General features: G+C 50.7%; 1 protein-coding gene across 1 annotated transcript; it reads left to right on the top strand.

The window, feature by feature from the left end:
• The first annotated feature begins 3,361 nt into the window (after positions 1 to 3,361).
• Positions 3,362 to 4,507, top strand: LOC144103242 (uncharacterized). The gene is made up of 3 exons (XM_077636018.1): positions 3,362 to 3,757; positions 4,326 to 4,410; positions 4,479 to 4,507. Exons 1-3 carry the CDS (start codon positions 3,365 to 3,367, stop codon positions 4,505 to 4,507), a joined length of 507 nt encoding a protein of 168 aa, XP_077492144.1. The 5' UTR covers positions 3,362 to 3,364.
• Positions 4,508 to 15,184: the final 10,677 nt, after the last annotated feature.

A 15,184-nucleotide genomic window follows, 5' to 3' on the forward strand; every position in this document is an offset into this window, starting at 1 on the left:
CAATTATCATAGATATTTTCTTTGACAATTTCCTGTTTAAAGGTCCGGTATGTTCGCAGTGCAGATTTCGTCAGCATCCCTGTTTTGCACAAAGCTCTCTCTGTTTCTTTAACCTTTTTCTTAACCGATAATTGCCGATTTGCCCCCTTACTGCTGTCCAGATATTTGCTTGTCAATTTTCTAGTTCGCTTTCTCCATTTCGTGTCAACATTCTTTATATACAGGTATCTGAAAACTTTCCTAGCCCACCGCTTTTCCTCCATCCTTCTCAATCGTTCCTCAAATGCTATCTTACTGCTAGCCTCTCTGCTCTCGAAAGACGCCCATCCCATATCACCCTGTACCCCCTGATTTGGTGTATTGCCATGTGCTCCCAAAGCTAACCTCCCTACTCCCCGTTGCCTAATTTCCAGCCTTGCTTGAACATCTGGCCTCATACACAGGACCGCATTCCCGAAGGTCAGGATAGGGACCATCACCCCTTTCCAGATCCCTCTTACCACCTCATACCTATTGTAATTCCACAGTGCCCTATTTTTCATGACAGCTGCATTCCTACTAGCTTTATTCATTACATATTTTTCATGCTCTGTCAGATACTCAACACTGTTATTTATCCACACCCCAAGATACTTGTACTCATTCACTACTTTTAGCCCGAACTCCTGTATTCTATGCTCGCCGCCCTCTTCATTAAATGTCATGACTGCAGATTTTTCCTTACTATACTTGAAGCCTAATCTATCTCCCTCTGTACTGCATATGTCTAACACCTTCTGCAGGTCTTCCTTGTGGTCAGCCATTATCACTATATCGTCCGCATATATTAGTCCCGGTAATGTCTGTTTAATCAATTCCCCTTGCTTGAAAAAAGATAGGTTGAAACCTAGTCCGCTCCCCTTTAGAGGAAGAGCCCTCTAGTGAGGAAAATACAGTCCAATTTTTGGCGAATAATCCCACTTGTTGAAGGATGCCACCCGCTGAAATTGGTCCAACCATTCTTCGGGGTATTCGCCTCTTGATTCACTGAAAGTTGGTGGGACCCGGGGCTGTTGCAGTATGATCGGTGTCATCTTTGATGATTTTGTGGTGCTCGTAGCACCGTCTTTTCGTTGTCGGGTGCGGTCCGGCATGGCCCCGAACTCAGGCTTCTCTCCATGAAGACGTATGCACGCTTGGTGAACTGCTGGCTCGTCCTCCGGTGCGGAGCGCAGAGGGCTGGTGTCAGAACTTGAATAGAGCGTCCGGAACATGGAAGGCTACCCAGCACCTCCAGCAGATGTCACGAATTGGTTACTGCAGCCCGGAGAGCAGAAAGACTGCGAAAATGGTGTCTAAACAAAACTCTTTATTTGAGTGAACTTGCGCCCAAAATGGACTGAATCACTCGGCGGCGGCGTAGCAACAATCGTGCTCGGTGGTCGTCGAACAGAATGCCCGCCGGCTGTGCTCAGTTTAAAGCTGATAGAGAACTTGCGAGATAAAACGTGCAAAGTTACTAGAACATTCCGGAACAACGTAGAATCAGATCTGCCTGGATGTGATCAGTCGAGATAAATGTGGTCGCGTCTTGCATTGCAAACATAGCGATAAAGCGGCATGGCGGCAGATTTGAGAATGAACAAACACTCTTCTTGGGGGCAAGTAGACAGTACGGGGAGTTGGCCTGATGTGATTGAATTTGGTTTTCCTGTTGCTGTGGTGTTCCTTATCACGCAGGTATGAAATGTCATTGATTTCTTTGTACATCGATTGTGGCGGTTCTTTTTGTTGTTTTTGTGTTTTATCACGCCTATAAAGCTTCCTTTCAGTGAATAAAAGTTCAGTTGATAGTCTGCGCTTGTGTTGTGTCTCCTCGTTCGCTTTTGTCCTCGTTTGTTTGCGCTGTCAAGTATGAATCCACACCAACTAGCCCAACTTTCTGTTCTTATGAACAAACACTGCAAAGATTCGCGGCAATATATATATATACTGAGAGATACCAATTTCAATGCGTCATCGGACTATTCACCGAACACTCGGCTCACCCGCAAAAAGCTTGTTGAATCTGCAATATCCAAAGGTAAATATTTGAGTGGGCGTGGGGACAGCGTCGTCATGCGGCTGCTTCACGGAATGCGTTTCTTCATGCAGATAACGGCAATGCTTCATCTCAGCGCGGGACCTATGGCACCGGCTGATGCCATTCCGGCTACACCTGTGACTGTCAACGTTCAAGTTGACAGCGTGGAAATTGGGGAATTCTGGCAACCCTGCTACACTATGGCTCCATCGTACAAGTCCTGCGCATCGTCCACGACATCACCTTTCCATCTGGATAAAAACAGGCTGCAGTGGCCTGCGCCTTTCAGTGGGCGTGGGGACAGCGTCGTCATGCGGCTGCTTCACGGAATGCGTTTCTTCATGCAGGTTGGTAATAAGGAATCCATGTTTACTAAGAAATCAAGCAATATGTGCCTGCTCCTGTTCCCACGCCCGGGAGTTCTGCTGATTTTGCTCGCCCAGTGCTTCGATGTTTCTCGTCAACTACTTTTGGGGTCGGGGGATGTTGAGCTTAATCCTGGCCCCGGGGCGGGCTCTGGCGCTGCTACGCGGTCCAAAGACAGCGCTGTTGATATTTCTCTGCAGAAACAGCTTAACGACATCTTGACTCTGTTAGAAGGCGTTAATTCAAGGACCGCTAAAATGGAGTTAGAGCAGTCACACTTAATAGCCTCTATAAGTGAAATGAAACTGAATCAGGAATCTATGATTAGAAACATTGCCGATATTGACGCGAGGTTGTCGGCAGTCGAATATAAATCATCCAGCGATGCGGCGCATGGGGAATCGCGGATTTTGCGCGAGCTAACCGATCAGCTTGTCAATGAAAATAACAAGTTACGTCTTGGACAGGCTGAGCTGGAAGACCGGCAGCGCAGGGATAATCTTCTGTTCTTCGGTGTACCCGACAGTTTGTCCGAAACGTGGGATGAAACGGAAGAAAAATTATTGAACCTTGTTTCAGGCTGCTTTGATCCTGTTCTTACGAATGACATGTTTGAACGAACACACAGGATTGGTGTGTTCTCGGATAAAAAGTGTCGTCCGATTGTTGTGAAGTTCCGGTCTTTCAAAACAAAACAACAAATCCTAGTGCAGTCTACCAAACTTATAAATAAAAAGGTCACTGTAAGTGAAGACTATTCTTTGCAGACACGTGTCGCTCGAAAGAAGCTTGTGCAGTTCGCGAAGGATGCTGACTTTAAGTATAAGCTGAGGTATACATGGCTTGCACGTGACGTCACATCCGCCTGCTCGTTGACCCGGCGACCATGCTTGTGACCCAGTCGCTCAGTCTTCATTCAGTGCTGTGCTGCCGCGGATGCTTTCAAATTCGTGGCACCGGCACCGTTCACAGCTCTTCTTCATCCGATTTGTGCCTGCTATGGCGCCGCATGAACCTTTAAACGCGGGTTATTACTCTGAACTCATCGGCAGTATTCGCCTTCGTTACGAAGACAAGTGGAAACTGTGCGATGATATCGATCCATACACGCTGCGGCCCGGAGTGGACACAAGTGCCGATGTGAGTGGCTTCCCCGAGATTTCGCACGGCGACATCGTCACGTATCTTGTGTTTTCCGCGAACTTTGTGACTTTGGAAGACATGAAAGCGTACAAAGCTTTGGAGTCCCACAATTATTTTACAAGCGGCTGGGTGAAGCACCTTTCTGCCAAGGAATTCCAGGACGGCAAAGTTGTCCTGCTCGGCGAGGTAAGCATTACGAATCCATTTGATGATTGCAAACCTTGTTAATCTGTATGAGCAAAGCTGTGACGAATGGTCCGTACGCCGTTTGCGCTAAGCTCTCTGTGCGGCGCATCTGAAGCGCGACATTCGGTTATGTGTGTACGCGAGCACGTGAAGTGCCCGCAAAGCGTGAAAGGAGGCAGAAAAACCTTATCGGTTCCAAAAAACAAACAGAAAAACGGAACTTGAGGTCAAATTAGGTGATCAGAATACTTTGCTTCGTGATGACCTCGGTGGCTCGCTCGAGGACCCGGCGTTGAACAGCCAAGTCCGAGATGGGCAGCGCAGTCTCCCACTGATTAAAAGAACCGAGTTGCAGCTCCCATTATGTGCCTTTGTTTTTATTTTGCACAGTCTGAATGGCATTGCAAATGAGCAGGTTCAGACAGACAAGTTCGTGCACCGCAACTCTGAAAAAAAAACGGCTCAAATGTTTTGTTCTAAGACGACATCCCTAGGCAAAGTGCAACTGAACCGCAGCAATTTTGAAACTATAGGTCAGTAAAGCCGACGTTTTTTCTCGTCTTCGCAGGTGAACCACTCACAGAGGCTGGGGCACAAACCTCTCCAAGTGTGGATTTTGTGCAAGAAGGATGGCGCTGTGATCACTGCGCACTGTACATGTATACATGTATGGCTGGAGCAGGGGAAGCATGCTCCCATGTTGGAGCCTGTTTGTTTGCAGTTGAGACCGGCATAAAAATGATGAAGTGAAGAAGTTGCACCCAGAAGGATAATATGTGGCTGCCCGCTTATGTCGAAAAAGTACAATATAAGCGACTCAAGGACATAAACTTCACATCATCTAAAGGGAAAAAGCGGCAGCTTGATAGCAATTCCTTTGAGGCAGGTCCAGTCAAGGAGCGGGCTCATGTCCCGCCACTTTCAGAGCAGGAGCGTACCAAGCTTTACGGCTCAATTCAGGATGCCGGCATTGTTCCTTCAATTTTTTCAGTCCTCCCCGGATATGACGGACACTTTCAAAATCCTGTACCGATGCATGATGCCCGTTTGAGAAACCTCTACTCCGAAGAAATGTTGGCGCATGATTTGGATGTTTTGGTTAAGAAAGCCAATGATGTCATGCCATCAATAATTATAAGTGAAGAGTCCGTAAAGGCCGTTGAAGCTTTGACAAGGCAACAGAGCAGCTCGTCTAATTGGTTTTTGTACCGAGCGGGCAGGGTGACTGCTTCTGTAATGAAAAGGGTGTGCCACACAAGCATTGATAACCCTAGCATATCACTGCTAAAACTGATATGCTATCCTGAAAAGCAGTCGCTGAAGACGCCTGCCATCACATGGGGAGTGAAAAATGAGCCCCGTGCCTTCAGGGCATACCAAACCAGTGAAGCCGAGAAGCACGACATGTTCAAGTGCTCCAAGTCGGGGCTGCACCTGAGTACAAGATATCCGTTTGTTGGAGCAACACCAGACGGTCTTGTTTGTTGCGCATGCTGTGGGAAGGGTGTTGTTGAACTTAAGTGCCCATTTTCGCTCAGGGAAGTGAAGGACGTTAGAGATGGCTACTGCAGGTTCCTGCCTGGAAACTCAATGGTGCAGTCCAGCTACGGCGACAACACGGATATTTCTACCAAGTGCAGACACAAATGGCTGAATGTGATGTTCAGTGGTGCGACCTCGTGGTGTGGACACCTAATTTGTTGCACGTGGAGAGATTACAGAAAGACAGGCACTTTTGTGAAGAAATTCTGGCTGCTGGAAGAAAATTCTTCATTCATGCAATCCTGCCCGAGCTTTTCAGCACCTACTTCACCAGGCAGTATGCTGGTCCAGTGGTAAACTCTCCCAGTGATGTTACTGTTTTTGCCGTGGACCAGAAACTGGAAAGATGATTGCTTGCGACAACGCATCCTGCCACTACAAATGGTTCCACTTTTCATGCGTGGCACTCAAGCGAGCACCAAAAACTACACTGTGATTTTGTCCATAGTGCAAAGGACCCAAAGGCTAAGCAACCTGTAACACAACTTGGACAGCTGCCTCATGTTTCAACCTTGGAAGTGCGTCTTGAGGCTGGAACACACGTGGCCCATATGGGACACGCTGAAATCTGGCGTTGAGAAATGACAATACCGTCAGCAGATTCTGAGTTTGCTTTATTCAGACATGCAGGAGCAGGACTCACAATCACTTATCCACTGAGGCCGAAGCCTGCTGTCCAGTGCTTTATGCAGACATGCTGAAGCAGGATTCACAATCACTCATCCACTGAGGCTGAAGCCTGCTGTCCAGTGGCGTCCTTTGGTGCAGCAACAATTGATGCACACAAGTTAGATAGCACACAACACACAGTTACAATTTTGTCGAGTGGTGCGACTTCATCTCCTGGCCGGCACACAACGTAATCGATTGGCACGACAGACTTCAGAAAAACAAACTTATTCCTAATGAGTCCAATTACTCTTTCCACGTGTATTCGCACGTTTGCGAGCTTTCTTGTGCTCTGCACATCTTCTGCTGAAAGCTGTTTCTTTCTCCTGGTAAACGCTGGCTCGTGAAGCTTTGCACAGTAGAAACCAACGCTTTCGCTGATGTTAAAACCCCTGTTTGCGAGTACGTCTCCAGGCACCAATTTGTCCAAAAACCCACAGTGTTCGGTGATATGTTTGTCACTTGCCCTGCCTCCCCAACCTTCGGATATATATGTAACAACACCTTGTGGAGCAATCCCAATCAGGAACTTGGCTGTATTGCTACCTTTATACTGGGACCATGTTTCACATCTTGGAAGATACGATGATGGCCTTTCTATCTTGATTTCGAAGCAATCGATGATGACTGCTACATTCGCACCAAACGAGTCGTAGAATGCCTGTGGCATTGTCTTTTGCAAAACATCTCGTGTGGGCCAGATTATTTCATCTTTAAGTCTGCAATACGCCACGTGCAGCGACTTGTCGAAAATGCGCGATACTGTAGCCTCTGAAATATTGAACCGAAATGCAAGGTGAGCGTTTTGCAGATTTACTTTTAGCTTCATCATGAACAGAACGAATTCTTGAAATTGTGTGAGCTTATTGTTGACATTGTGTGAAATGAAGCTTGCTAGTGCTTCGAACACAGCAAATAAAACAGAAAAGTTTGGCATCCCAGTGTACAGTCGCACCTTTGCTTCACTACTTTTCAGTGAGTCTTCAGTCACCTCGAGCTGCTCTTTCACTTTCTGCAATGTGTACAGATGTTCATTCAGCACTACAGAATGCTGCTCCAGTGCCTGTATGTCTTGCATGGTCATGTCGGTTTGAACAGCGATTCCTGTATAAAAAAAAGTTTATAAGCTCGTAAACTAGAGTGGCAGCCAGCGAAACTGCATGCTGGCTAGGCATCACAAGCACTAGGTAAGCGGACCGACGCACCAAAGGCCTTGGAATGCATCGTAAGCAAAAACAAATGACCATGCATTACTATGAAAAAAAAAATGCCTACTGACCTGTCTCATTTTCATCGGCGCTGACTTCCTCGGCTTGCGGTGGCTGTGGGGAATCGGGACAGGCACGCGGCGACGCCTCCGATGCCACTGCTGTCGCTTCAACATCGGCCCGTCGCTTGTGAGCGAGTCTTTTTGCTCTGCGATGGTGCCGCGCGGAATCAGCATGCCTGGTCCCGTGGCCGAGACTGAGAGACGGGGCCCAGTCTAGATTTGTCTTGTCGAACAGGTTGGACGGTTCTCCTGCGGAGAGGAGGAGGAAAACTTTTATTTCTATTTACAGTGAGAGGTCGATGGGGCGAGCCGGAAGGGCCCGTCCCTTACAAACACTAGGAGGGAGCCCTAGTCCGGGATCCCTGTAGCTTCCGCAGCGGCTCGGGCTCTAGCTACCAATGCCTGTTGGCCATGGAGTTCGGAGCAGCCGCGCAGGGCAGCTTCCCAGGCCTCTCGAGTGGGGTGGAGGTGGGGTGGGTAGGCAGGATTGGAAGGGCATGCCCACACCATGTGGTAGGTGTCCGAAAACTCCTCCTCACAGTGTGGGCACGCGCCCGAGAAAGGAGAATTGAAGTGCTTAAGTACTGCCGGGCACAGTACAGTATTGGTATAGAGGCGGAGAAGCCAGCGCTCCTCCACCCTGGTGAGGCCTTTACAGGGAGGGGGATAGAGACCATGAAAATATTGATAGAGAGAGGTGATCTCTTTAAAGGTGATGGCCGGATTGAAATTGAATTCCGGATCAGGCTGCGGATGAGGCGACGCCCGGTGAGTAATCGCGCGGGCGGCAGCGTCGGCTGCCTCGTTCCCCTCAAGACCCGCATGAGCCGGAGCCCACACGATGGTACGATGGGTCGGAAACCCTGTGTAATCGCATGCGTGGAGAATTTTGAAAGCACGGTCTGGAATGTACCCTTGCTCAATATTGCGGCAGGCGCCCCTGGAGTCCGTAATAATGACCCGGGACTCTGGATCTGCGGCGGCCAGTGCAATGGCGATCTCTTCCGCAAATGTAATGTTTGGGGCACGGAAAGTAAGGCCCTGAACTGTAGTGTTTTGGTGGATGACGGCCGCCGTGTACCAACCCCCATGGTGCGGGCCGGCCGCATCCACATAGAAGACACCTGGCTTGTGGCCATATTGTTGAGAAATAGCCTCCGCCCGCGCGAGACGGCGACCATCATGGGTGTCTGCAGTCATGTTCTTCGGAAGGGGTCGCACCTGGAGTGCAAAGCGCCAGGCTTCAGGGATGCGGACCCGTTCTTCTGTATGTGTTGCGTAGGAAATGTGTAAGCGGGTTAGAAGGCGGCTCCCCGCAGGTGTTTTGCTTAGGCGCAAGTATTGATTGTTAAGATGAGCTTCTCGTAACTCCCCAAAGGTGTTGGTCATCCCCAGACCGAGGAGACGCTTGTTGGACGTCGTTATGGGGAGGTCGAGCGCTCTCTTATAAATCTTGCGGAGAACTACCTCTAAGGCATTCTCATCGCATTTGCGTAGGTGGAGGTAGGGAGCCGAATATAAAATCCGGCTGGTCACGAATGCATTGGCCAGCCGCAGGGCATCTTTGCATCGTAGTCCCCCCCTTTTATTGGACACCCGGCGGAGCATCCGACCCACCTGGTCCCCCACCTTACGTAACTTGTTTAGGGTAGTGTCTATCTTGCGCCTATGATGAATGAAAAGCCCCAGTACCCGGATCTCCGCGTGTTCAGGTATCGGTCCGCTAAGTAGGGAAAGGGCAATTTTGGTTGTGCACTTTGAGTTGGGGCGTATGTGCACAAATTCAGATTTGCTCGGGGAGCATTCAAGACCACAGCGACGAGCGTATTCGTCCACTATAGCTGCCGCTTGTGGCAGGTTGGTCTCGATGTCTCCAACCGATTGTTGTGTTGCCCAGAGGGTGATGTCGTCCGCATACAGAGCGTGCTGCACACCGGCGACCTCCGCCAGCTGGGTAGGGAGCTTCATCATGGCCAGATTAAATAGTAATGGCGAGAGGACAGCTCCCTGTGGGGTCCCTCGTGTACCAAGTTGATATGGGCCATATTCTGTGTCTTGTAGCCGGATATAGGATTGGCGATCTGTAAGGAATTGTTTGATTTAATTGAAAGTATTGCGCCCACAATGTGTTGGCGACAAGTGGGATAGGATGATCTCGTGGGTCACATTGTCGAAGCCCCCCGCAGGTCAAGTGCGACGACTACTTTATCATTGCTGGGGTGCTCGACGGGGTCGAGAATCTCCTTGTGAAGTTGCAACAGGACATCTTGTGCGGACCGATGTGGGCGGAAACCGTACATGGTGTCTGCGAAAATGTTTTGTTGTTCCAGGAAAGCCGACAATCTGTCGCGGACCATAGTCTCCATCAGCTTCCCCACACACGAAGTGAGGGAGATGGGCCGGAGGTTGTCGGTGTTAATGGCTTTACCTGGCTTGGGAATGAAAGTTACCAGTGCCGTTTTCCAATCTATGGGGAGTGGTGTGCCTCCAATCCAGATAGTGTTGAAGTAATCGAGGAGAGTTTCGTAGGCGGGATCTGGGAGGTTGGCAATAAGCTTTACCGTCACCTTGTCCCGGCCTGGTGCTGTACCTCGCTTCATTTTAGCCAGGGCCGCTTTTAGGTCATGGAGCTGGAACGGTTGATCCAAATCCGCGTTCTCGGAACCTGCATACGAGTACGCCTGACCACGGGGATCCTGGTGTATACTCAAATATTGGTCGCGGAGCGCATCGGCCAGTTTGGCCGTGTCTCCAGTGAAGTTATGTATAGCCCTTTGAAGCTGTTTTTGTGTCTCAGTACGGGTTTGTGCCGGATCAATAAGAGCGCGGAAGAGGCGCCACGTACTGCGACTCGACATTTGCCGAGCTGCAGTGTTGCATCGGTGCACCCAATTGGAGTCGGCGAGTTGGGCCGCGTATTGTGCCGCCTGTTGGGTGATATCCGCAATTCGAATTTTGAGTTTCCGATTGTGTTTTTGACGACGCCAGCGGCGGACTAGGCTGTGTCGTGCCTCCCAGAGGTGGAGGAGGTGGTTATCCACCGCCGGGCTCGCCTCTGAGAGTTTAACATTTTGCTCGACTGATTTCAAGTGGGATACTAGGTGTTGGGACCACGTTGAGTATCCTTGGTCCATTATCGATTGAGGATTGGTGTAACTGTTCCTAAATTTCGTCCAGTCGGGTAGTTTTGCATCGGCCTGTGGTCTTGTGAGTGGCTTGGTATGGATTGTAGTGGTAATTATGCAGTGGCCACTACCGAGGGATTCCTCGGCTTTCCTCCAATCTGCATAGCGAATATTTTTCGTAAAGGTGAGGTCCGGACACGTATCGCGTGTAACGGAGTTACCTATACGAGTGGGTTGCGCGGGATCCGTGTGAAGAGTAAGGCCCAGTGTGGAAACAAGCTCCGCCAACTTGCGTCCGCGTTTCTCTTCACGTGTGTACCCCCATAAGGTGCTGGGAGCATTAAAGTCCCCAACGATTATGAGGGGATCCCGATTCGCGACCTTCAAAGCCCGGCTGAAGATATCTGCGAATGTAACATTTGGTAGCTTTGGGGGACAGTAAATGTTGAGTATGTGCAATGGGGGGTCCTGTTTGCGTAGCGGAAGGATCGTCACCATTACATAGGAGAAAGTAGCGCTAAGATCCAGGTCAACCTGAGAGGCCGTGTAATTTTTATGTACGCAGAGGCAGCTATGCGCATCCTGCTGGTACACCGTGTAACTGGCAAGGGTGGCGCCATTTCCTGGCTCCTGAAGGGCCACCACAGCAGGTAATTCTGGGAACGTTGTAAGGAAAAGGCGTAGATCGGCTCGCTTTGTGCGTGCCTTGAATTCGCGACAGTTCCACTGTACAATTTGAATAGGGATCGAATTGCTTCGCGGATGCTTCCTATTTCTAGGGGCGCCCGCCATGATCAAGGGTAGAGTTGTGAGTTTGGAGAGAGGAGGCTTGAGAGCCAGTGGCTCCAAAGAGAGGAGCGTTCTCTATACTGAGGATGGCACAGGGGACCTCTTCTTCTTCTCCGGCGATTCGACGCCTAGACGCTTTGAGCTGCCGGCCTGCGGAGGTTTTGAGCGGGCCAGCGCGCTTGGGAGCGCGGGTGAGTTGAGCGAACTGAGCGGTTATGAGGTTCGGGATAGATGCCGCAAGGTGGCTAATTTTGTTGAGTGCCGCCGTAAGTGTGGCATTGATTTGCGTTTCCAATGCGGATATTCTGTTGTTAACTTGAGTTTCGAGCGCGCTCACTCTCGCCTCGAGTGCCGTGAGGGCATGCGCAGCCTGTCCTGAAGGGGTTGCGTCGCTTTCCATTGCCTCTGCTGCGGGTGAGGCAGAGGTGTGGTTGGGGGAATTTTGGCGGGCCTCCGCTATTGCGAGGCGCTTTTGAAAATTTGCAACCTGCTCGCGGAGAGCAGATATTTCTTTTTGTTCGGCAGAGATTGGCCGTTGTTGGGATTGGGAAGGGGGAGCGAAGGGAGAAGCTGCCCTGCCGGCGCCGCTCACCTGGGAGTGTTGCTTGACAACGGTTGCCCACGTCTTGGAGCCGCCGTTTTGTGGAGGTCCGAGGGGCTTCGCTGCACCGGCTTGAGGCGGTGGTGGCGCAGCTGGAGGTTTCCCTTGGCTCCCAGTAGAGGAATTCACAGGCTGGTCCATGGCTTGGGCGGCAGCCTTGGCCTTCAGCTTGTCCGGGCGACGCTTGCCACGCTTGCGTCGGTTTCGCTTCGATTTACGCCCGCGCTCGGCCTGCGTGGGCTGGATAGCGCGATATTTAGCAGTACACGCTGGGCCCCCCGTGGCATGGGCCGCGCCGCACACTGAACACTTTGGGTTGCACTGGTGAGGGGCCCGCTCCCCCTCAACGAGTAGAGCCTGCTGTTCGCACAGGCCGCACCGGTCCAGCCTCTGGCCGGGGCAGGCGTCCACGCGGTGGCCGACCACACCGCAATGTCGGCAGGCTGGAATGGTTCGCTGGTAAGGCCTAACTTGTACAAGCTCCGAGTCGTAGTGCACGAAACGTGGCTTCTCTGTTCCGGCGAAAGTCAGTCTCGCTTTGTTGGATGTCCCAAATTTTCGCACTTCCACGATGGTGCCGAAGCGCCATTGGAGCCTAGTAAGGAGCGAGTCCGTAGTTTCAGAGTTACGGATGGTAATGACGCCGTAGCAGACGTCCTTGTCGTCTTGGCGCAGGTGCCCCACAAGGGGGACCTTCCCGTCGGGTCCATTAAGTTCAAATTCGCCGATGATACGGTCGGCTAGCTCAGGTTTCGCAGTGTGAACAATAATGAGGTTTTGTTCTCTTACCGGTATTATGGTAAGATCTGTTGCGGGTTGCGCGCCCAGGAGAGCCGTGAACGCCCGGCCGTAGCCGGTCTCCTGGAAAGTCTCGTACAACGAGACGCGGGTCCGGGGCTTGATGACGACGACGTAGTCGTCTGGAGCAGGCTTGGGAATAACAGGCGGTTTCCACTTCGTGAGCAGTCGCCGACTGCGGCCCGCCGCGCGCGGGGCGGGTGACTGCTGGTTTCCGGCGTGAACGCCGGCCGCGTCTACGGACGCCGGCTTTAAGGCTTGGTCTTGCGCTCGGCGCAGCACTGCGGCGTTCAACGCGGCGCTGCGAAATCTTGCCGAATCTGGGCCTCCGGTTGCCGCTGGGGTAACCGTTGCCGAAACTGGGCCTGCGGTTTCCGCTGGGTGAACCGTTGTCCAGTGCATGTTCTCGGGGTCGTAGCCTCGGCAGAAGATTTGCGTAGCAGCCATACTGGCGTCAGTGGCCAGAGGACCCGATGTGCCGGGTACCGGTTCGGCCGTTGGGCCTAGCCGCGCCACCGGCCCGATCGGGCCATGTGTTGCCCGAAAAGGGGGTTTAACCGGGCCCACCTTGGAAAAAAACTGGTGTCCAGATGTTCCCGACAGCTTTCGGTGCACGTTGGGGATGATCTTGCTAGGGTCAGGCGGAAACTTCCGCTGCTCCGGCTGAAAATCACCGAAGCCGACGACCAGCACGTCTGACTCCCCCCAGGACACTGGCGCGTTTTCTCTCCTGCGGACGCAAAGCTGTTTTCAAAGCGTTCCACGTAGTCGTGTTGGCTTTTTTTCTATAAAACGGAGATACATACAGTGGGCTCACCTTTTATGAAATGCACACCGCAGACGCGCACATTGGGGCTTCCGTGGTTGAAATTAGCACGTTTTATGCGTGCTAACCACAAGCTGCGGCGCTTCGCACTCAGAGTCTTGGTTCGCTCGCACTGGTTTTCGATCACTTTCGGCAGAGAGAAAAACCTCGCGCTAGTTGGCCTTTTCTTTCTCCCTGTAACGTCGCTGCGATTGGAGCAGCCCACAACGACGCAGTTGACCATGCTGAGACTGCAACGCTTACGCACACGCGGAAAACAACACAAGCTGGCACTACCACGACCACTCCAGTGCACACGGAGCGGCGGTGGGTCATGAATATGGCGGCCGCATATCCCAGCATTACTTTTGATGACGTCGGTGCAAGCCATGTATAACAAACTGTATTGTAACAACAAATGCTACGCCTTTGACCCTATTCGCGATAGCATTCTCGAGCTAGCTGGCCCACCGGGATCTTTAGTGGCCCCTTATCGCACTGCTTCTGCTTCTGGCTCGCCACACGCTTCGCCATAGAGATACGGGAGGGGCAGTGGACGGGCGACTGGAGATAAGACAGCGCTTTCAATTCTTTTCACAAACATCAGAAGCATAATACCAAAGCGGGAAGATCTAAGCTCTGTCATCGACTCATGTGATGCCGATGTTGTATTGCTGACCGAAACGTGGCTCTCTGCAAAGATAGAGAGCAAGGAACTGTTCGATTGCAAGAAGCGCTACCATGTTTATCGTTCTGATAGAGGTCACAGAAGTGGAGGAGGTGTTTTAATAGCCATCGCCGATAATATTGTGTCTTCGCCCATTAGTCTTTCTAACACCTTAGAGTTGGTCTGGGTTGAACTTCACGTTCATTTCAGGAAACTGATTCTGGGCATATGCTACCGTTCCCCGTCTTCGTGTGCAACTTTCGTTGAAGATTTGCATGATGCTCTTAACATGATCTCAGTACGTTATCCGGGTGCGGCAATCCTTCTTGCTGGTGACTTCAATTATCCCAGCATCGTGTGGGCTAATACATCGCCGTATCCTCGCCCCTTTTCTACCGAATGAAATAACTTTTTGCGAACCTGTTTGGATTTCAACCTTTCGCAGCTAGTTACTCAGCCAACTCGAGTCAAGCCATCATGTTCCAGTGTATTAGACCTTGTGTTAACCAACGCGCCGGATCTTATTCCTTCAATCTCGTACTTACCTGGTCTTAGTGATCACTCCTTGCTTCATTTAGATGTAAAAATTAAAATTCCTAATCGCCGGAGCATTTTCAAGTCTATTAGAGATTACAAACGGGCGGACTATGATGCCATTAATCGTGAATTAGCTCTTTTCCTAAACAGTTATTTACCAGAATTTTCACAGCGTTCTGTCCACACTAATTGGGAATTGTTTAGAGACACTGTTGAACGTCTCACTAATACATTTGTGCCACTAAGACTTTTTCGGTGTAATAGCCAATCACCGTGGTTCAATAACATTTTAAAAAGGCTATCCAATAAGAAAAAAACGTTTGTTTCGCTGGGCCAAATCATCGAATTCGCAACAACGATGGGACGGTTACCTTACTGCGGCCGCTGAGTACAAATTAGCTCTGAAAAATGCTAAGGACTCCTTCTTTAACAGTACTTTGCCTGCTCTGCTGATTAATAACCCTAGACAGTTTTGGAAGACTGTGAACCAGAAAGATAGTTCGTCAATACTACTTACATCTTCTGACGGCGTTGCATATTCACCTAATGAATGCGCTAGTGTTCTTAATAGTGTTTTTGTTGCTGCTTTTTCTGGCATTGTTTGCCTTACCAATCAGGAGTGTC

This window comes from Amblyomma americanum, chromosome 9 (assembly GCF_052857255.1).
Source record: "Amblyomma americanum isolate KBUSLIRL-KWMA chromosome 9, ASM5285725v1, whole genome shotgun sequence".
Lineage (NCBI taxonomy): Eukaryota > Metazoa > Arthropoda > Arachnida > Ixodida > Ixodidae > Amblyomma > Amblyomma americanum.

Coding starts and splice junctions, on each gene's coding strand:
- LOC144103242 (XM_077636018.1), top strand. CDS start 3,365: ATGCTTTCAAATTCGTGGCACCGGCACCGTTCACAGCTCTTCTTCATC. Junction 3,758..4,325: donor AAGTTGTCCTGCTCGGCGAG/GTAAGCATTACG, acceptor TCGTCTTCGCAG/GTGAACCACTCACAGAGGCT. Junction 4,411..4,478: donor CGCTGTGATCACTGCGCACT/GTACATGTATAC, acceptor GTTTGTTTGCAG/TTGAGACCGGCATAAAAATG.